Source organism: Martes martes (assembly GCF_963455335.1).
Source record: "Martes martes genome assembly, chromosome: 12".
NCBI classification, from domain to species: Eukaryota; Metazoa; Chordata; class Mammalia; order Carnivora; family Mustelidae; genus Martes; species Martes martes.
This window is the reverse complement of record NC_137900.1, coordinates 73652609-73676247: the sequence shown is the minus strand read 5'-3', so window position 1 is coordinate 73676247 and position 23639 is coordinate 73652609. Positions and strand designations below refer to the sequence as shown.

The following is a 23639-nucleotide window of genomic DNA, read 5'->3' as shown; positions in this document are numbered from 1 at the left end:
CTGAGAAAGAGCTTAAAATAATGATCTTAGAAACTTTCGCTGGACTGAAGAGTGGAGGAAACCCATGAGAATTTCAACAAAAATTTTTTAAAAGTATGAAAAAAGAACCAATCAGCACTGAAGAATACAATAACTGAACTGAAACATACATTAGAGAGAAACAACACGTTAGTGAATGCAGAGAAACAAATGGGTGTTCTGGAAGGCAGGGTAATGGAAAGTCCCCAAGTTAAACAGCAGAAAGAAAAAAGAATTAAAAATCCTACAATCATTACTATAGAGGTTAAATTTTATCAAAGGCTTTTTCTGCATTTGTTTATGATAAAAACTCTCAACAAAGTGGGTTTAGAGGGAACATACCTGAACATAAGAAAGGCCTTAGATGATAAGCTCACAGCTAACAGCATACTTCATGGTGAAAAATTAAGAATGTCTAGTCTCACCACTTTTACTCAATATAGTACTGGAAGCCCTAGCCATAGCAATCAGACTAAAAAAAAAAGACATCCAAATTGGTAAGGAAGAAATAAAATGGTCCTGATTTGCACATGACAAGACATTATACTAGAAAATCCTAAATACTCTACAAAACAGAAACAAAACCAGAACTACTAGAATAAATGCATTCGGAAAAAATTGCAGAATACAAAATACAGAAATCCATTCCCATACACTAATAGCAAAGTAGAAGAGAAATTAAGAAAACAATTTCCATTTATAATTGCACCCAGGCACCCCTACAATTTGCATCCACGCACCCCTACAATTTATAATGGAGCACACAGCTCTAGAGTTCTAGGGCTACACTGTAATTTCTTTGTCCATTCCACGGTCAGTGGACTAGGATTAGTCTCAGTTTTTGTTTACAGACAATGCTGTCATGAACAAGGTTCTTTAAGGGGGAGGCTTGGAGAGAAATTACTGAGTCACAGACCGATGCCTCTTAAACATTATTGTGTACATGAATTCACCTGCAGAGCGCGTTACAATGCTGATTCAGGTTTGGGGGTCTGTGATTCCGCAGTTCTAACAAGCTCTCAGATGGGGTCAATGCTGCTGGTCCCTGGACCCTGCCTTGAGTCAAATATGAATTTGCTGAAGCTTGTTGAATGCTAGATTTACTAGGTACTACAGGAATAAGTTTGTTACTCCACATACTCCTCAATTTACTATACTCAGACCTCTACATTCAAATTAAATCCAACTTAGGGGCGGTGTAATCACGTTTTGATTTTATTTTGCATTTTGGATTAATGATGTTGAGCATTTTCACCATGCTTATTGTTTACTCAGATTTTCTCTTGTGAAGCACCTATTCAAGTCTTTTCCTCTATTTTTCTGTTGGTTGTTCAGCCTTACTGATTTTTTCAGCATTCTTTGTCCATTCTGGATGCTAGCCTTTTATTGATTTTATGTCCCAAATATTTTTCCAGCTGGCGACTTGTCCTTTCACCCGCTTTGTGGATTTTTAAAGTAGTATTATCACTTAACATTTTTTTAAAAATCTTATGTCAAGAATTGAGGAATATTAGAAATACTAGAATACTAGAATTGCCTGGCCCCATTTCCTCTTTGTCCCATGATGACCATCATCCCTGACCTCTGGTAACAAACGCAACGCCACAGAGCTCACTGTGCCCAGAAACCACTTCCAGTCCGTGTCTGGTGCTCAGGAACAAGAAGCTTCTGGAATGATCATTGGCTGTGCAGGACCAAGCTAGCGGGATCAGGCTTAGTGGCCCCTAGGTTCACTTCAAGCGAGCAGTCTCTCTCAACAAGCATTTTTCATGAAATCTTTCAACACGACCCAGTGAATGGACCAGCAAGTTGCTTTGAGTAAACAGAAATTCCCAATTTTGATATTGTTGAAACCCTGAAGTCAAGTAGACAACTGCTTTTACACATTTGGGAATGTTTTTGTTTTGGCAGGTTATGGTACACACAATTCCTAGTCAAGCTTTTGCAAGTTTTCTGCTCGTTTAGCTAGTAACCATCCATGTAAAACAACAACGACACACTTGTGTCACACAAGGTGATAAACACGAAGCAATTTAACAACCGCCGTCTGAAATGATGTTTAAGAGAAACAACAGTTCCTTTTTCTTTTCATAGCCCAGCACAGTGTTAACACAATGATAATGCCAACAGATTCCAAATCCAGTTTCATGTTTTTAGATCAAATCCTCCCCAGTGATAATGCAACTAGTTTTCAGAACACGTGTGCACTACTGGGGGAGTCTCCCCATCACCATAGGGAGAGCACACCAGTGACCATCAGGTAAAGAACAGGATACGTGCGAAGACAGAGATCTGGGGGGGCTGCTGGTGCAGATGGGTCTTCCACCCACCCCAGCTCACACGACACCCCTTCCCCAAGCAGCCCTACCTTGGGGTTGAGCTTTCTGGTCCACCTGGGCCCTGTTTTCCTTCAGTGCACAATGGGGCCCCCATTTACAGTGGGCAGCAGAGACCACACGGTCCCGGAGAAGAAAGCAAACGTAACTCAACTCAAGCTCCCGTCTAGGGAGCTCTGGGAGAAGCTACTTATAGCGTGAGCCCGCCGGCCCAGGAGCAGCCCAGTTACTGGTAGGTCGATGTTTTGTGCCACACCTGTAGCCTGTTTGCTTCCCCAGGATACCAGCAGGGAGGCTCTGCTCCAGGATGGAAGGAACCTTAGAATACTTTTAAGGCAGGGGAAGAAAGACCCAGGGAGGCAGTGGATGATGAGAATAGTCATTCTCCACTCTGGCTGCACAGTTCTATCTACTGGGTTTGCTTTAGTCTATACTGGTAGCTGGGGTGCCAGTTCCACAGAGTCGGATTTCATTGCTAGGAACGAAGCACAGGCATCAGGAATTGTTTAAAAGTTCTCCAGGTGATTGAAATGCTCAGCTGGTAATGAGAATCCATACATTGGTGTCTCTCCTGGAGCCATTGTATCAGTCAGGAGTCCTCACAGGGAGAAAATGGTAGGGGGTGGGGATCTGAATTGTTACTACAGAGTTAAAGAGGAGATGCTGCTGTAGATGGGTAGATCAGTGGTTCTTAGAGGGTGGTCTGGAAACTTCCAGCAAATGCAGATTCTATATAAGCAGAATTTCTGGGGTGGGACCCAGGAATCTGCATTTTACATAAGCTCTTTCTAACTGATTCTTAGAACATGAAACTTCGAGAAGCAATATTTTGGGGGTAGAAGCTACAGGATCCTATCATTATCTGGAGGCATTAATATCAAGACGAAAAAACTGTAGGGCTGAATTCACTGCAGTGTTAAATGCCCCCCAGGCCATCTGTGCATACATTTGTCAACAGGCACGCTTTAGAACGGACCTTAGTGAAAGAGCGCATGTGACCACCGTCAGAGAATCAACACATTTCTCTCCGTCCAAGCCTGGGTTTTGAGTTTGTGTCATAGCAACCAGTAACTGGGTCAGCCAAGACCTATTTGGGCTGTCGTAGATGTGGGAGACAGGTGTTAACTGTAGAGTGCAGGGAGGAACGGAGTAGAAGAAGAAATGAGGAAGAGAAGAAAAGATCCATTCTTCATGGTCAACTCTTAGCCTGGAGGGGGCTGGTTCTTGTAATACAGAGTATCGTTGACCGGTCATGGTACAGAAATCTTTGTCTTGCTTCTCTTCATGTTTCAAGTCTCTGTTCCTGAGGTTCTCACAAAGTAGTGCAGAGTTTGCAACAGTTGCACTGGGCAACCCAGGAACATTTTGCAATAGTACAGAATTCATATCATTCTTGAATTTGTATATAAACCTATAGTCCTGGATGTAACACGTGAAAATGTGATACTAATTATGTTTATATTGGGAAGTAGATGGACACTGAATACTGGAGCTGGTCTTTATTATTATTATTATTTTTAATAAATGTAACAATTTGTTTTCACAAATTAAGTAAAGATGTTGGCCTTTTTGACTAATGTCTTTATATTTTTTCTTTAATTTTTGAGGCAATTTTGAATATTTATTTTTAGAGATTTATTTATTTGAGGGAGAGATCAGTGCAGGTGTGCCTATATGCATGGAGGCAGAGTGGCAGAGGGAGAGGGAGAGAGAGTCTTTTTTTTTTCCCTAAAGATTTTTTATTTATTTATTTGACAGAGATCACAAGTAGGCAGAGAGGCAGGCAGAGAGAGAGGAAGGGAAGCCGGCTCCCTGCTGAGCAGAGAGCCCAATGCAGGGCTTGATCCCAGGACACAGGGATCATGACCTGAGCCGAAGGCAGAGGCTTTAACCACTGAGCCACCCAGGCACCCCAGGAGAGAGAGTCTTAGGCAGACTTCTCCCTGAGTGTGGAACCCAACGTGGGGCTCCATCTCACGACCCTGAGATCATGACCTGAGCTGAAACCATGAGTCAGGTACTTAACCGACTGAGCCACCCAGGTACCCTGGCAATTCTGAATATTTAGGGAAAACTAATTTTTGAAGACATGAGAATTTTCTGATTTTTCTACTTTTTAACTTATAATTTACATTTTTAGATTAAAATATATTCAAAATTTGAATATTTGAAAACAACCCCACATTATTTTTTAATCCTTTAGATCACTGAAATGAGTTCAAGTCAAGATCATAGTAGAAATCATGACAGGATGATAGGAGAGAAAAAACTAAAAGGGAAAAAGAGAAAATTTTCAAGCAAGAAGGCTGCAGAAATTTTAAAAACTAGCAGCAATAAAAATTTCAGACTTTATTGAGTTTAACCCATATAAATTCAGAAATAGGGCAGTATAGGTTATTTATTAGTGAAGATTTAATTATTTATGGAAGTTAATAAGAATACAATTCTGATCAAATCCACAGCTTGAACTTCAAGTCTGACTAAATCCTTACAACTTAATATTATTTGGTAAATGATTCTTTAGCTACTAATTAGAACACGGAGATAGAAAAGAGAATTCTTCATGTCAAATGCATAATTCAGAAGTAACAAATGTAATTCTGGGTTGCACCTTGTGAGATAAAATTATATACACAAAACCAGCAGATTGATCAAAAAGGACAAAACCCCTGGCGTGTTACTGTGTTTGTTGGATAATGATACTGGAAAATGGTTCTAACCCTTTTAATAGCATGAGATTTTTTCCTAACAAAACACACTGTGCTGCAAATTCATGGTAATGATTTTCCACTGGATAAACATGGTAGAAAATACAGTCTTTCATTTAACATCATGTCTTTCAAACACAGTGCATTAAGCATATCTTTTGATTCTGATATTTCAACATGTGGGATCTTAGTGACCCTGATAGGACTGTCTGGCCCAGAGCCAGCCAATTCCTAGTGCTAGGAAAGGACTCACCTATGAGTGTGACTGTTATATGCAAACCAATCCTGAGCCTGTCCACCTCAGCACTTCTCCATCAGGCTCTTACCCTCAAAGCCACAATTCACCTGTCCTCACCACCCCACAGCCAAAAAAGATCATGTTCAAAATCCATAGCATGTTTATTAATAGATGAATGGTTAAAGAAGATTTGGTACACACACACACACACACATACACACGCACATACGTACACATACATACATAACATAATTGCATTTCGCCATAAAAAAGAATGAAATCCATTCATCTGTTGAAGGACATCTTGGCTCTTTCCACAGTTTGGCGATTGTGGCCGTTGCTGCTATGAACATTGGGGTACAGATGGCCCTTCTTTTCACTATATCTGTATCTCTGGGGTAAATACCAGTAGTGCAATGGTGGGTATGGAGGAGGGCACATATTGTAGGGAACACCAGGTGTGGTGCATAAACAATGAATCTTGGAACACTGAAAAAGAAAATAAAATAAACTTAGGATGTGAAAATAAATTAAAATAAAATTGTTTGGAAAATTAAAAAAAATGAAATCTTTCCATTTGCAACAAGATGGATGGAGCTGGACAGTATAATGCTAAGTGAAATAAGTCAGAGAAAGACAAATATACGATTTCACTCATGTGGAATTTAAGAAGCAAATGAGCAAAGGAAAAAAGAGAGAGACACACACAAACCAAGCAAACGACTCTTAACGGTCAAGAACAAACTGAGGGTTACCAGCGGGGAGGTGGTTGGGGGGATGGGTGAAGTCAGTGATGGATTCATGAGTCCCTTGTCACGATGAACACTGGGCGATGTCTGGAGGTGTTGAATCACTCTATTGTACACTGGAAACATAATATGACACTGTATGTTAACTACACTGGAATCAAAATTTAAAAAAATTTTAAAATCCATCATGTGAATTTCCACCATGTGTCACAAGGACGGAAGCCTAAGGTTTCCCAGGGACTTCTCCAACTATCTCCCACCAGCCAGCATTTGCTCCTCCAGGCTGAAAACCAAACATAGTTTTGTTTTTAAAAGTTGGAATGAAGGGCCCTCACTGCTCAGGTGAGCTGAACCCACCACAGCTCAGATTTTGAAACTCCAAACCCAAGGCTTGACCTCACCACGAAGGGAAGCCAGGTCCAAGGCAGCTGGGGACAGTTTCTGGGCCCCGGAGCCCACTGCCAGTATTTGAACTCGCTGACCCTCAGCCTGTTTGCCCTGCCTCTCCTGCTCCTTCCTGTGGATCTCACAATAAAGACACTTGCCTTGGTTTCCCTCATCCTTCCTGAACTTCTTTATGAGAAGTGTGGGTACAAGCTGCCTTTCCAGGGGCAGACATCTCCAGCTCCATTGGCCTCATCGAATCTGAATAATCAAACCGATATTTTAAAACACAGAAAGAAGCTGGGGGACACTGGCTTGTACATTCCCAGTTCAAGGAACAGTATTTTATTACTCCCATTCCATGGTGTACACCTGGTCTTTGGAATTCTCTTTGGCCAATGTTGGTATGTATGACTGTAAACTAGATTCTTCATGAAAGCAATATGAAACATCACTTGCCCGTGGAAAGATGCACATAGAGAACCATCAGAACTGGGAGAGAAGATAGTGAGCAATGGATGATACTGAACCGACAGGTCAATGCTGACGTAGAGAACTGGCTCGAAGCTCTTGAACACCACACCAACACTAAGCCAAGCACTGTGTGTCCCGGGGAAGCAATCTTTGTTTGGCCGACTGCATAATCCCTACAGAGAACAATGGAAAGTAGCAGAAATGATTTGGAAACTAGGTGCTAGAATAAAACAATGAGATGAAGGATTAATATCCAGGAAGAAAAATTTAAAATGGAATCTGTAGATAGAAGAAATGATCATAATGGGTTCAAATGAGAAATTCATATTCAGTTCATTTTGATGATGGCAGAGACAAGTGTCAATTCAACTAACAGTCATTAGATGTCGTATTGAGCTACCCGAAGAAACCAGGAAAGTTGTTGTGAATATTTCATTCCTTTTAAATCTATTATCAAAAGCCCTGTTATTGACTTCGGTCTTGTGGAGATTAAACATCTTTCTATATGCTTATTGACTTACTTTTTTTGAAGTACCTGTCTTTTTTCTATGTCTGTATTAATGTCTATGTTTTCTTAATGGTTTGTAATTCTTTATATATTCTAGATAGGAATCTACTGACTGGTATTTCTATGTCTGTTCCGTGCCTTGCATTTTTCCTCTTAATAATATCTTGAATAAGAAACCAAGGATTTCGGGACGCCTGGGTGGCTCAGTTGGTTAAGCAGCTGCCTTCGGCTCAGGTCATGTTCCCAGCATCCTGGGATCGAGTCCCACATCGGGCTCCTTGCTCGGCGGGGAGCCTGCTTCTCCCTCTGCCTCTGCCTACCACTCTGTCTGCCTGTGCTCGCTCGCGCTCTCTCTCTCTCTCTAATAAATAAATTAAAAAAAAATTTAAAAAAAAAAAAAAGAAACCAAGGATTTCTTCATTTTAATGCAATCCATTTTATCAATAATATGCTCCATGATTAGTGGTTTTCCTGTCCTGTTTAAATTATCTTTGCCTACCCCCAAAACTTATTCTATTATTTCTTCTAGAAGACTTACTGTCTTTTTAAATTCGGACCTACAATCCAACTGGAATTGGGTTTTGTGTATGATGAGAGGCAGAGGTCAAGATTAACTTTTCCCCACAGGGATGTCCATTGGACTAAACACTGTTTATGGAACACTGCTTACTGCCTCTCCCGCCACCCCCTGGCTCTCTAGTGCCACCTTCATCACAAACATATTAAGCTGTTTAAGCTGTTTTATTTCAAGGGAGTTTTCTGTATTGATATGTTTACGTATGGCTTGAAATTTCTTTAATTTAGATTCACTGTCCACTTGGGTCCCTAAGTGAGGCCAACTTTCTGGGGATGTAATTATTGCCAATAAACAATCCAGGAGCAATATGTCAATTAGACTTCAAGCAAAATACAAATTCCAGTTTCTGGATGGACCCAAACCTTTCTCCATCTGACTCCATGCCTCTTCATGTCTGCAGACTACAGGTATAAAGAAGACAGAACAGTTAGATACTTGGTTATCTGTCCTCCATTTTCACAAACTGCCTGAAGACCCATATTGTTTATATTTTTAATCACATTTTCATTGCTGCTTTCTTTTTTAAAGATTTGTTTTTATTATGTTATGTTAGTCACCATACAGTACATCAATAGTTTTTGATGTAGTGTTCTATGATTCATTGTTTGTGTATGACACCCAGGGCTCCATGAATATGTGCCCTCCTTCATACCCATCACTGGGCTAGAGAGAGAGAGAGAAAGAGCGTGAGTTGGGGGAAGGGGGAGGGGGATAGAATCTCAAGCAGACTCTGTGCTGAGCTGGGAGCCGGATGGGGGGCTCCATCTCACGACCCATGAGATCATGACCCACGAGATCGTGACGTAAGCCGAAACCAAGAGTCGGATGCTTAACCAACTTAGCCTCCATGTGTCCCTTCATGGCTTCTCCTTTGACTATTCAAAGGAATGGCCCCTCTCCTAGATGGGCTGGGCTAAAGTTGGGGGCACAGAAGCTAGAGATTCAAAAAAGGCTTTTTCTTTAGTGATTCACCATTGAGGAAGTGGGGAGGCCACCCAGGCCTGTCTCCACCCAGAAATTCTGAGGAGAAAGAACTAAGCAACCCAGGAGGTATGGAAAGAGAAACTCCAGGAGATGGAAGGTTCCAGCAAATGTTTAACCTGGCTCTGGATCTCAAAAGCCTCTGTGTTCTTGGGCTTATCACCTCTCCAAATCCACCCAAACACAAAACAGCCCATTAAAACACATATCAGAAATAAATAAAATAAATACAATGTCACAAAGAGTCGAATGTCAACACTTGACAGGGAAGTGATGTCAAATTGAGCAACTCTTCACCTGACTAGCTCACGTGATTTCTGGAAGCCCAGGGGTCATCAGCCAAACCTGCTGGGATCCAAAAGTCATCTTCCAGAAGCCAGAGATGTAGCTGAAATCTCTGGTAGAAACAGAAGCAGAGAAGAGTAGGTCTCTCCGTAAATATCTTTGCCGTTCAGTGCACACATCTGGATCTGTGCACAAATTCACACGCTAGGAAGAGGCCCCAGTGTTGTTTGTGAACAGCAGAGCAGAGACACGGAGCTTGGTCAACACAGTCTAAGCAGAAACTCAGAGCCTGGGTTACACGACAGGGCGACGTTGACAGGTCAGCCCCCCCAGGGAGTCTCTGAAATTACGCTTGCGCTCGCTCTTCTTCCTCAAATCTTTGCAACGGGTCTCAAGTTCACAGGCTGCAGTGGAGAGGACACACCTATGTTGAGATCAGACAAAAGGCTCAGAGCAGGGAAACTGAGACCTGAAGCCAATCCCTTCTTCCACACCCCCACCCCATTCTCCAATATGAATGAATCTCTGCAAACAGACCTCCCAGGACTGTGAACAGGAAAAGGTTTCTTCAAAGCTAGGTAACTTGATAAGTCACGATGGAAATAGCTCGGTGGTTCTTGGCTTTGGTGGCACGCCGGCAAGTATCACAGTAGCGAAGCCTCGTCCCCTCCTTCTGTGATTTGGGTCCAGTGGGTATGGGATGAAGCCCTGGCATCAGAAACTGTAAGTTACTCAAGTGGTTCTTACTGTGCAGTCAGGATCAAGAGGCCCCAAATTAGCTTAAATGCCTTTGGACTGCAGCTATCACACCATAAAACAGAAAACCCAAGCACGTGGCCCAAACGGCTGGGGAAGACTTTTCAGTCAAGGATCAGGTTCAGGATGAGTTGATTAAAGGAAAATTTATAGATTTTGGAACGAGGAATCGAATTGTTCCTGGATGTTAACTTACTATTATTATTATTTCAATTTTTTATTTTAAGGAGGCTCCACGCCCAACACGGGGCTGGAACTCACAGCACGGAGATCAAGTCACAGTATTCTACCAGGATGTTATCTTATTTTTAAAGCTCATATAAAACGTTATCTGAGAACCTAATCAAAGTTTTTTAAACTAGGTATTTTTATTTTTTTATTTTTTTTTAAGATTTTATTTATTTATTTGTCAGAGAGAGTGAGCACAGGCAGACAGAGAGGCAGGCAGAGGCAGAGGGAGAAGCAGGCTCCCTGCTGAGCAAGGAGCCCGATGTGGGACTCGATCCCAGGACGCTGGGATCATGACCTGAGCCGAAGGCAGCCGCTTAACCAACTGAGCCACCCAGGCGTCCCTAAACTAGGTATTTTTAAAAGAGCGTTTTGCTAATAATAAATAGTGGAGGAGTATCTAATCTCAGACCCCCGTTAGACTCAGGTTTCAGTATCATGGGATATACTTTTTTAAGAAAATATTTTATTTATTTATTTGACAGACAGAGATCACAAGTAGGCAGAGCACCAGGCAGAGAGAGAGGGAGAAGCAGGTTCCCCACTGAGTGGAGAGCCCCATGCGGGGCTCGACCCCTGGACCCTTGGATCATGACCTGAGCCAAAGGCAGAGGCTTTAACCCACTGAGCCACCCAGGTACCCCGCATGGGATATACTTTATGGGAAGGAACTCCAGCTCCCAAAGAGAATGAAGTGGGTGCAAATTCTGTCCTTCCACTTATTAGCTGTGGCACCCTGCCTAGGTTACACAACGTCTCTGAGTCCCTGTAATGGGGATAATAATAATAATAATAATGGGGATAATAATAATAATAATGGGGATAATAATTCCTGTTTCCCAGGAAGCTGGTGGGGATGAAATGGGACAGCATATCCAAAGCATCTTTGGTAAGGCTCTTTGACACTGGAACAACGTGGATTAACTCAGGATTATTGTAAAGATATTCGGGGAAGGTAAGAACAAGACAATAGTCACAAACCCACTTGGACTTGCTTGGAGCTGCTGCTGAAATATTTTGGGAATGAGAGGCATCCCTGCCTGGTCAGTAACTGGCATTCTTTGTCCCGATGGTCTCCCACCAATGGGGTTCAAATACTTCCCATCCGATTCCTTTGACTGTGGATTCAGTGGCTCTGTCTTGCTCTATGTGAAGCCTGATTATTTGGGCCTGTCACCTCTTGAAGGGTTAGGCCTATTCAGTAGAACTTCTACCCCAGGCCACTTCATAGGCACTGACTAGTCATAGATGGGCCCAGGGAGGGTGGTGAGGTCACTTGGCACTGAGCATGTGTAAAAAGCCCTCTGGAGGAAATTAATAGGTTTATGGGGCCTGATAGCTGAACCAGCCAGAGCTCATTAAATAGCAGTAGAAACACCAAAACCCCTCAACCTTTCCCAGTTGTTTGTGTGGCTATGACTTAAGGTCCTCACTAGAGGGCAGGCAACTTTAAGATGATTTTTTTTTTTTTTACAGTGAATAAACTGGATAAATGATAATCATTATTGGAATAATAATCATAGGTAACATTTATTACATGCATTCTAAAAGTTGGGAACTCCCCCAAATGCCATATATTCAATTGATTTAATTTAATTTATTGAATTAATTTAATTTAAATTACCATATATTTAATTTAATTCATATTTATATTTTTATTTATATTTTAAATTTATATTTATATTTATGTATATAAATATTTAATTTAATTTAATTTACCATATATTTAATTTAATTTAAATTACTTACTGTATTCTTGTCACCTCGTTCTTACCATAAATGATAACAGTTCTTTCCCCACAACTGCATTGGACGTTTCATGAGGACAATGTCTGTTTAATTTGCTATTCTGCACTGATTGATTAGTGAGTCTGCAACATTGTAGTAGCTGAGTAAGTATTGTTGAATGAATACATGTTGAATAAATTGAATCTTAAGTTCAAAGCCAAAACGTGGAGGCTGTTATTCTTCTGGTATATTGTGTTTATCATTAGTAAAATTCTTTCTAAATTTTGAAATATCACTTTTTAGGTGTTTGAAATTAAGTATGAAGTAGTTGTCCCAGAGGATTCCTTCAATAACTTTTATATGCTTTATTTTGGAGGGTGGTGGGAAATATTTTTTAACAGAGAGTGATAGGCATTGTCAAAACTAAAATCAATAAGACCCTTCTTGAGAAGAACTTGTACTATTAACTTATTATCGTAATTAAAGGTATGTAATTACCTGGACCAATCTGTCAGTTTGTCTCCAACAAGTTCTTATAGTGCTGACCTCACACCAGACACTGTTCTAGGGACTTCATACCCTCATAAAGGTACTATTATTAGCCCCACTTTACAGATTGGTAAACGGTAACTATTATTGGCCCATTTTACAGATGGGGAAACTGGGGGGATTAAGAAAACAGATTTCACAACCAGTAAGTGGCACAGCCAGGATGAAAACCCAGGTATTCTGGCGGGAGACTCCGGAACCTGGTCACCACAGTGCCTCTTCACCTCACTTAATAAGATTACACAGTCATTACGTAAAGTTCTAATTGCACAGGTAGTGATTGCGATAGGCCACAGCAAAACAAATTTGGGAAAACTTTTGCGCATTTTTGTCCTAGACGTTTCATTCATTTGACATAATAGTGCTAGGAAAAGAAGGTCAGACAGTTCCTGGTTTAGACAGGGAGTTTTTTTGTCACGGCATGATGAGAAATTATAAATGGTGATCCCCTTTCCAAAACACCAAACACACCAACTTACAAAGGCCAGCTGCTCTAAGTCAGAGTTCTTGACGTATCAACAGAAAAGCCAAAGCAGACAATGCAAACATTTTTTAAATGTCCTCTGAATGCAATATACTTACAGCCAAGGGAGTTTTGCAATGAAACAATAGGCAACAACCGAATGAGTCAGCGATTCTGCTCCTGGGAAGAGTCACAGAAGAACTGCAGACAAGTACTCAAAGAAAAACCTGTACGTGAATATTCAGGGCAGGAGTCAACTTTTCTGAGAGCCCACTGTATCATTTTCACTAAGGGCGACACTTGCATGTCTCCGCTGAGCTGCTGATCCCCTCCTGAAGACCCAAAACCACAGGCACCCCTAACAACACCTGAAACACACCCCTTCTCCTCTCCCACACCCCAGTCTGCTCCTCTCCTGGGCCCAGCTCTGTGACCAGAACTACCATTCATCTACCTGATATGGGTTAAATTGTGTCCCCCCTCCAAATTCATACGTTGAAGTTCTAACCCCAGGAATTCTGAATGTGACCGTATTTTGGAAATAGGGTCATTGCAGATATAATTAGTTGAGATGAGGTCATTAGAGTGGGCCCTAATCCAACATGACTGTTGTCCTTAAGAAAGGGGAAATCCGGACACAGAGCCAGGCACACAGGGAGATCCCTAGATGAATACAAGGACAGAGATTGAGTGATGCTTTTGCAGGCCAAGGAACATCAGAGATTGCCAGCAAACCCACAGGAGCCAGGGGAAAGGCCTTAAACAGATTCTCTCAGAATCCCCAGAAAAAGACCAGCCCCACTGATGCCTTGATCACGGACTCTTGGTCTCCAGAATTCTAAGACAATACATTTCTGTGGTTTACGTTCCCAATCTGTGGCACTCCATTAGAGCAGCCCTCGAAAACACACCGCCCAGTGGAGACTTCCCGTCCATCTCTCACTCCCACTCCTGGTGACTAGACCCCACGCAGTTCCGCTCCAGAACGGCTCTAGAATTCAGCCGCTACCCTCTCCACGGCCTCTGTAGGTGCGTTGGGAAATTTAGTTCTCTGCAAGCCTCATGTTAGGACAAGGTAGAAAGGGATTTTGCTGACCGAATGGCACAAGGATGGATCCAAGCTGGCGCGGGGGAGAGAGTGTCTAGGATTCCAAGGGGATAGAGAGCTGGTGGGGCTGGCCAGCGGGGTGAGGGTGCGCCTCGCTGCGGGTAAGAGAAACACCAGCTCCCTGCTTGGCTGGAGAAGGCTGAGAGGGAGCAGGCTGGTGCAAATGTCAGAGAGCTGCGGCTGGCCAGAGGACAGGGCTCCCCTGGCTCTGTCCCCAGGGCAAGGTTTGAGGCCGGGCTTCCTCCTGGTATGTGTGTGCTGGGTGAGTGGAGAATGGGGGGGCATCTTTGCTGCTGGGGTTCCCGCGGGCATGGCTGCAGGGCGCACGTCCCTGAGGCACCAGCTTTGGGAGGCTACAGAGGGTGCTCCTTTTCCATCGAAACCAAACGAACAGGTTTGCAGATGAGATTCCAGGTTTCAGTCCAAGAGGTGTGAGCTGAGCAGGCGCCTGGCCCAGCCCAGCATCCGCTCCCGTTCAGGGAGACTGCGCGGGAGCTCTGGGAGTTAGACTCTGAACACTGGGATCCAGCAGTGAAGGACCTGGAGCACGGGGCCTCCCTGGGCACCCAGAAGGACTCGGAGCAGCTCCGCGGGCCTTGCTCTTTCTCCCCTCCTCCTCCCTCACCCCATGCCCCTCTGTCTCCCTGCACGTCCCTCCTCCCCCCTGCCTGCACCTGCCCCCATCTCCTCCCTCCTCTCTCATCCCCTTAGCCCCCTTTGCCCTACCACCTTCCTCCTCAGTTCCTTCCTTCCCTCTTGGGGACCCCTTTTTTCCCCTCTCCCCTCCGACTCTTCCTTCCCCTCCCCACTCATGACACCCCACCTCCTTCTCCCCTCACCCGTCTTTCTCCCCTTGCCTTAGCTCCACTCCTTCCCCACTTCCCCTCCCCTCCATCTCCCTCCACCTCCCTTACCTTTTCCTCCCCCTCATCTCCCCCTCCCCCCCACCTTTCCACCTGCCCTCCTCACTCTCCCTCCCACCCCCCACCGCTCCTTCTCTCCCCTCCCACGCCCCGCCCATCACTGTTTGCTTTTCTCCCGGATCCAGATGAAGGGGTGGCCCTGTTTCTGCCCTGCCCTGCCGCATTTCTGGCAGCTGGAGTCTTGCTTCATGGCTGAGGGCTCCGGCACTCAGGCCCCGGGGAAAGAGCCCCCGCTCAGCATCCAGGTCCTGCGAGCCCAGTACGAAGGCTTGCGAAGGCAGCAGATGGCGCGGGCCTACCTGGTGGTGCTCCCGACAGGTAGGGCTGGGCAGATGCTGGGACAAAAGCAGAAGGAGGAGGGCCTGGCTGTGGGCACAATGGGTGGTGGGCTGCAGCCAGGGCTGGGGCTCTGTGGGCCCTCCTGGTGGGAAAGAGCAGGCGTGCCCCCAGAGTCGAGAGGCCAGTTCTGGGCAGCTCTGCTTGGCTCAGTTCCCCTCCAGGGGCCTCAGCCAGGCATCCAGCCAGCGGCTGGCCGTACCTGGCCTCTGCTCTTAGGTTCTCACCTTGCCAGACTGTTCTGCCTGGTGGAGGCGGCTCGGCCCCCTGCAGGGCCAGGTGGGGCGATGGGAGCTCTTCCTGGCTGGGTCTCGCCTCCTGCAAAGCAGAGAAACTGGCCCTGGAAAGAGCAGATGTGGTGTTCCCAACAACCCGCCACGGGCCAGGGGACGCGTGGCGCTCAGGAACCCAGGCTCGTGGAGCTTGCTTATCATGGTCTCAAACAACTTCTAAGGAGGCATGAGGTACCGAATCCTCAAAGAGAGAATGTCTCTTCCTTCTGGGAACTCAGATTTTGTTCCTGGAGGAAGTTAGGAGCATAAGGCTCCATCCCAGCCCTTCCCTCTAACAGAGGAATGAATGGGTCGAGGGAGGTGGGAAGGTCAATGCTGTGCCTGAGGGTTTCTTCAGGACTCCCTGAGCCGTCCACCCAATGCTAGGCCCGCTGGGAAGGAATCAGGGGCCAGAGGGACATCACCATCTGGGACAGGAAGTGTGTTGCCTTGTGGAGATAAAAGTGGTCCCACGGAGCAGAGGGTGCCCATTTCCCATTCCTGGGTCTGTTCTGTGTGAACTGAACTAGCACAGCCAAACACCCCCCATCTCTGCAGGGTGGACACCAAAAGGTCCCTAAAGGTCTAGTCCATCCCCAAACGTGTATATTCATTCAGTCACTCAGCAAACATGAAATTAAACCACTCATCAAAGCAAGAGAGTACCATGCTCAGAAGACCCACAATTCGGACTCACATGGCAAAGACAGGCCAACTCAACATGCCCCACAGAACTCACCAGCCCCTGCCCCAATCCTCCCCTCTGGATCCGTCTCCCACACTCTGTAACTCAGTGTACTCCCCCTCCCCCAGCTATGGTCAAGTGATCAGTTTGGACAGGTTAATGCCAGAAGGCTGGTCAGAGGGGACTCCGCTTTGTCAGGGAAGACTTCTGACTCCCAGGTGAAGTCAGCCACTCAGCAGGATCTGTTTGGGGTCAGGGTCCGGGTGTACCCCCCACTTGGTCTTTTTCCTTGCCCTCCGTGGACCCCGGGCTGGGAATGACAGGGAAGGAGGCTCCTTTCTACAACCAAGTCCTGCCCATCCGCCCGGACATAATGGGGAGGATACTAGTTCCAAGGTTCTCCTACCACGTGCCCTCTTCCCCTCTTCCCAAATAAGTACGTAGCATTCTGGACTTTTAGTCGGGGTGTCCATGTCGAGAAAAATCAGGTAGTCCTGAAGTGGGAACACATTTCAGTCCCTCCGCGGTTTGCAGAGATGGCCCTGCCAGTCCTGTTTCCCTCAGACTCCAGGACCCGGAGCTCTAGGGGCTTCCTTCTGCCTTCATACCTCAGCACCGTCTCTGCCCTCCTGCGAGCACCCATCCCGTCCAGGGCCTCCCGCAGGGACAAGTGCCAGGAGGCTCAAGGGAGCCCCACTCATGATTCAGAGGCAATAGACCAGCTCTCTTTGGAACCCCTTTCAGTCACTGCCACAACCCTCTCTGCCACCGAGGGTTAACAATAAACTGTCATGTGCCACAAGGTGGTAAAAATAGGTACCCGAGAAAAAGAGACACCGGTCTGGACCGTCATCCCTGCAGCCAGTTCGGAGAAGCCAGAGCTGCTGTAACTGTGTTCCCAGATCAGTGTCGGAGGGTGGGAGAAGGCGAGGCGCCAGTCCTCCAAAAGGAGCTGCTTTGAAATACCGCTCCTCCCTCCTGCAACTTGGACCTTAAACCCATTATGGGAATCCCAGAACAGAAAACCCTGTAGGTGAAGAGTAATCTTTTCCACTGGCCAGTGCCTGTGACTCTGTTCCATTCTTCCAGTCTGAACGCTCGTTCCCTCGCTCTGCCCTGGGGTCACTCCCTTGCTGCAGTTAGGAACTGGAGTTGATTATTAAATTCTGTTCTGCTTCAGATTTTCTTCATAGCATCGGTTCCCACCTGCGATTTTCTTGTAACACATTCGTTTGCTTAGCGTTTTCCTAGCCCACTAGAACATATCCGTGAAGATGTGGATTTTGTCTCGTTTGCTGCTGTATTCCCTGAACCTAGAATGAATGATGCTTGGCATGTAATAAGTGCTCAACAAATACTTGTTGAGCAGTTCAAAGTCCTCCCCTGCACAAATACATGTGCAGGGGAGGGAGGGTACAGGTGTGAGCAGGTGCAAGTGGGATCACGTGTGATCCACATATATGTGTAAACACATGTTTGGGATAACATTCCTATGGCTCGAGACCTCTGAGACCCCCAGAATGAGAGCTGCCATGTATGTGCCAGTGGTGACCCTGCTTGTGCCTTCCTTTGCCAGGAGGATACACGCCTGCTCCTGCTGAGTCCGTGGTCAGTCCTGTTTGGATTAACAAGGAGAGAAAGCATTCAGTGTCCCTGGAAGAGGCAGATCTGGAGGCAGAGGGGATGTTGGAGGAGGCTGACGGAGGCTGTCTTCAAGGCCCTGAATCTCCATGGCACGCACACCTGGAGATGTACCGCTGCGTTCAAACCTTCCACCAGGAAATCAGTCTTCCAGTAAAACACAAGAACAAGCTCATGGGGTCTGAGCAGAGGCTCCCTCAGGAAGGAGACCCAGGCCTGTTTGAAAACAATCAGATAACCCAGCAAGGGACCACCAACCTACCAACAGCCCAGTGTGAATGTCCGGTGGGCAATGCCCAGACAAAGGCAGTGGGATCTGGCTTGAATATGGATATTCAGCACGCTCTTTCCAAGAAGAACCCACACGGGTCTGGAAAACCAGCTCACTATCCATTTCCCCAGAGGAAAACACCCAGGATCTCTCAAACTGCCAGGAACCTGGGCCTCTATGGCCCAGCCTAAAGCTTCCTACTCAGCCAGATGTCTCAACGTTGAAACCATGGATGGCCTCAACCAAGAACCCAGGAGGCAGAGCCATGAGTCGGGCCTCTAGCTATGAGTAAGAACCGGACTAACTCAGTGGTAGGGACTTTGAACTTCATGGTGGCATGGTCTTGTCCTCCAGAAAAGAAGAGATTGCCTAGGCCAGATCTCACACAGTCTAGGATGAAAGATTGTGTTTGATCAGGGTGGCCCCACTGTGCTTGTATATGAAGACATGACTGGAGCCCTAGATGCCCATTCCTTAGGGAGGCCCCGTAGGCATCTTCTCCGTCCCTAGAAATGGGAATTTTGGAACGTAATACTGGCACCCCAGCCATAGGAATGCCTTAGCCGGGGCCCTGGAGTCAATGAGTGTGGGCAGCCTTGTTTTCAATATGTTCTGATGATTTCTCACATGATCCGGAGAAGATGAGCTCTGAGAATTGCCTTTTTCTGGTTACTGTGTCTGGAGGCCAGCTCACTGAGAAGTCACTACATTCCTTGGTAGTGACCATACCATTTCAGCGGAGGCTCCCAAAGTATGGTCACTGTGGGTTAAAAGAAAAACTCTACTGTTTTGTGTGTTTAAGACATGTTCAGGAAGGTTAGCCATCTCTCCCCTCTCAATGAGACTGCACATTCCAATGTCATCACAGGTGTATTTCCTTCCTTCCTTCCCTCTGCTCTTCCCTTCCTACCTACCTGCCTTCCTTCCTTCCTTCTATCCATCCATCCATCTCACTTACCTGTTTTCTCACCCTCCCTCCCTCTCTCTCTCTCTCTCTGTCTCACTTTCTCTCTCCTAATTAAGTTATGAAACACTGCCAGGCCAGTCATTGAAGATATATGGTAAGAGGAGCCTGAGCAGGAGACAAGGAAATGCTCCTGCTGGAAAATACATATTCCCCACAAACTCCTTCCTTTTCAGCTGAATTTCAAGCCCTCAGATCCTTCCTGGGATACGTTGAACTTAAAACAAAGGGAAGCAGGTGTTACTGCTTGGGTGATGGAAAGAAAGTAGGTCTCTCCTGGTTAATGTTTAACTTTAGTAATGATACTTAAACACACCGAAGGTGCCTTTCCCTCATATCAGATAATCTCTCTGTAAAGTTTCACTTGTATTTTCCTCTTTTTGCCCCAACAGTGATCCAGTCTTGCCCACTGACACCTAGAGCTGTTAACTAGGTGTGTCATTACTTGGCAAAAATCCATGTGTGCCTGCTTCTTGGATCAGCCAGAAATCCACTCCAACTTGGGGATTGGATTTCTGGGAATAATCAATAGAGCCATTGTTAATTTTTTTTTTTTAGTCTAATGAAAAACAAGGACATTTTCTGAAAAACCTTTGTCCTTTGCTTTGTTTTGAAGAGGACTGCCACATGTAACCCCTCTTTCTACAATGTATTAGTCAGGATAGACTGTGTTTTGCTGCAGAAACAAACCGTTCCATCTCACAACATGAGACTGTTGTGACTCACAAAAAGTCCATGTGGTTTGGGCGAACTTCCCAAATCCCTACAATATCAACACTGGTTTCCCTAATCGCTGTAGCAGGAGAAGAAAGTGCCCTCACGAATCGTCATGTACCAGCTTTCAAATCACTTCTACTTCCATTACATTGCCCAAAGCAAGTCTCACGGTCCTATCTTCGCTTTCAGGGATATGCAGTTGTCCCATGTGCCTGGAAGGAGAGAGGAAATGGAAGGCACGGGTGAGCGGCACTAATGGCGAGCGTGGCCGACGGGGGTCAGATAGATTTCATCCTGAATACAGAGAGTAGCCATGAAGAGAGTTACATATTACGTATGACATTACATATGAGACTACAATGATTTAATTTGTAGTTTAACCAGACTACTCTGATCCTTCTATGGAGAATGAGTTGAGGGTCACATTAAGAGGCAACACCAGGGGGAAAATGGCCAAGGCAAGTTCAGTGGGAAAGATGCTGTTATTTCAAGCATGAGTAGGAACCGAAGAGATGGGGGAAAGTGGGTACATTGCATATGGATTTACTGAAGGAGGAGTAGAGGTTCAGTTGGAGGGATCCTGAGTTTGAGATGTTCATGAGACACACAGATGCAGATATCAAATGGGCCAGTGGACACCTGAGACCAAAGTTCCAGACTGGACATGAGTGTAAGTGGCATGAGCGTGTGGAGGTACTGAAAAGGACAAAGGAACACCAGCGGACCTCTACCGAGTACGGAGAGAAGACAGGGTCCAGAATGAATCCTGAACATGCACAATTTATTTAATTGAAAAGTCTCTAAGGATTTTTCCAATCAGACACTGAAGAGCAGGACCCTGGCTGAGGAGAAAAGGAGAGCCGGGGTGCCGCGGAGGTACAGACCTTGAGAGGCAAGACATGGCACGGGTCACTCCCCGAACTGCAAGCCTCCCACAGAGCCCTTTTCTAGATCCACATTCCTCACTCGGAAGTTGCTTTTTCTGGAGCAGGGGTTTAAAAGGCCAGAGTCCAGGGCCCCTGTGTGGCTCAGTCAGATAAGCGGCCGCCTCTTGATTTCGGCTCACGTCGTGGTCTCAGGGTCGTGAGATGGAGTCCTGCGTCAGACTCCACACTCAGGGGGGAGTCTGCTCAAGATTCTCTCTCTCTCTCCCTCTCCCTTTACCCTGCCCCTGCACCCTCTCAAAAAAATGAATGAATGAATGAATGAATGAAAGGCCAGAGTCCAAGAGGCAATCCCTGAGTGGTAGAACTTTTCAGCCAAGAACAGGCCAGGTCAGTGTCACCAAGTTCAGGTCAGAGCCAACTACCTGCCTGCCATCGCGGCTGACCTGACAGGGAGGTACCTTTGCCCCAGAGGCCTCGCCTTCCCTGGGACTGAGTCGTTCTCATACTCGGGACCGGGCGGGGGTGGTGGTGGTTGGATGGTGGTTGAGGATCAAGGGTTCCCCTCAGAGAGTTTGAAGGGAGAGAGGGCAAGAGCAGTGCTGTTTTGGAGTCCTCCCTCTTCCCACAAGGCTGCTTCTGCCACGAGCACTGGACCAGAACCACGCCCCTGTTGCTCAATCACACTCGCACTTCTACCAACCCATGGGCTGGCACATGTGCTCGGGCAAAGGGCTCAGCTGAGTCTGGGCTGTCATACCACCCACAGCTCTGATTTCCTCTCTCCTGTGCTGGGCGGGACTGGAGCTAACCTCTTCCCACACGCTCCACGGTGCTAGCAGAGGAAGGTTCTTGGCAGCTGGAGACCAACCCACATTGGGCCTCCTAACCTTCCGACCACAGCGAGGACACCTCGACGTGCTGCTGGTGATAGGCTTCCGTCTTCTGGGCTCCAGTCTCAGCATTGCCTTTGGGAGACATGACCTTGGCTGAGTTAGACATGAGGTGACCATAGCTCCTGGGGGCAGGAGCAAGGACAGGAGGGTCCTTGGCATTAGCTGGCAATTCTATGCGTCCCCACTAGGGGGCAGCCTCGCCTCATGCCACCTCAGCCTGATTCCCTAACTTTTCATCCCGAGTTCTTATCTCTCACTCAAGTCGGACCCTACTGACCTCCCTCCCTGCCCCAGCACAGCCGGACTGCACATACCTTTAAGGCCAGCATTGCGGGACCTGGTCTCCTTGCTCCTACAGCCCTCTATTGTTCCGAGGGTACAGCCTTTGGGCGTGAGGCTGGAAGGCGCAGAGAAAGCACAGGGCTCTTTACGTGATTGGCTGTGGTGCCTTTTGGGTCTGCCTTCCCTCGGCTAGCTCATGGTCTGTGGGCTTGGTGTGGACATGTGGGGGCCCCACAGGCTCCTGGAGATGACAGACACCCTCCCCTAGCTCCAGCCCGCCCACCCCCTATGCATCAGAGTTCCACCTCTCTTTCCTGAGTGCCCCGGTCTCATCTCCTCTCTGCTGGCCCAGCCGGGGCCTGGGTACACAGGCAGAAGCTGTCTCTGCACCCATGACCCACCACCACCTTTGCAAGAGAAGCAAACCCAATCCAACTATGATGTCTCTAGGTTACAAAATTGAAACCCAAGGACAACCAGTCACACACAACCGACCAGGCACTGGGTTATCATCAATCAGTAATTTCCTCATGTTGCTTCCCTGTCAGCTGTATGAAAGTCTGTCCCTGAGCTCCTGTTGGTTAGGGCACCCCTAACCACTTTTAGCCTGCAGCTAGCGGATCTGAGTAGATTTTTGCTCAAATAAACTCCTTAAATGTTTACTACGCCTCAGTTTCTCTTTCAACACTACTATGTTCAACTGCTTCCTTCTGATTCCTTCCCTTCATTTACTTCTACATCATCATAGCTAGGAAATCCTCTTGAAATATTCTGACTTGAAAACTATGGTGAAATTGGTGCTTCTATCTGGAAGGCCAGAGAGAACCCTAAGACATTTTCGAAATACTCTGCTTTTTTTTTTTTTTAAGATTTTATTTATTTATTTGACAGGCAGAGATCACAAGTAGGCAGAGAGACAGGGAGGAGGAAGCAGGCTCCCCGCTGAGCAGAGAGCCTGATGCGGGGCTCCATCCCAGGACCCTGAGATCATGACCTGAGCCAAAGGCAGAGGCTTTAACCCACTGAGCCACCCAGGTGCCCCGAAATACTCTGCTTCTTAACGCCTAACCCTGTTCTAGCCTTCCAGGCATTGGTTACCCCTACTTTGCACGAGCATTCCTTTAGGTCTCCTCCTTATTGTTGAGAAAGACCTAACTCACTCAGCATCCACATTTTCCATCTGTGCATAAATTCCTGAAGTTGATTATTTTTTTTCCCACTGCTGTGATGACGTGTCTTCCACAGAATGAGCAATACGCTTCCTAGAAACAGTATTCAAGGGACTGAACATTTCAATTTTATTCCTTGGCTCTGGGTTTGTGGCAGTTGCATTGAGATTTCCCGTTCACTTCTGTCCGGGGAAGACAATACTCTCACTATGTATTTTTAATCCTTTTATCTCCCCTTTGTCTGTCCCTTGATGAATCTACCACCTGGCTGTTTTAATCCACCCCCTGAATTCCTCAAGTCCAGGATCATAACCAAGGCCGGGCAGCATGCCAGCCTCGCCTCTCAGCCTCGGCCAAGAAAGGGTAAGAAGGAAGAGAAAAGTTGCTGGTGGCACCTTCTGCCAACCCAAACTTCAAGTGCTTTTAGCCCGAGCTTTCCCTCAGAATCAATGTGAGATCTGATTAGCATATATCATCCCAACGCAGGAGCCGCTCTCCTTCACAAGAAG

General features: G+C 46.3%; 1 protein-coding gene across 1 annotated transcript; it reads left to right on the top strand.

Moving 5' to 3' along the window:
• Nucleotides 1-15138: 15138 nt before the first annotated feature.
• On the top strand, nucleotides 15139-19767 carry LOC308353749 (uncharacterized protein C9orf152; the record flags this gene model as incomplete). Its single annotated transcript, XM_080820765.1, has 2 exons — nucleotides 15139-15331; nucleotides 17883-19767. The coding sequence occupies 2 exons, from the start codon at nucleotides 15139-15141 to the stop codon at nucleotides 18407-18409; spliced, it is 720 nt and encodes a 239-aa protein (XP_080676891.1). The 3' UTR covers nucleotides 18410-19767.
• Between the last annotated feature and the right edge of the window lie 3872 nt (nucleotides 19768-23639).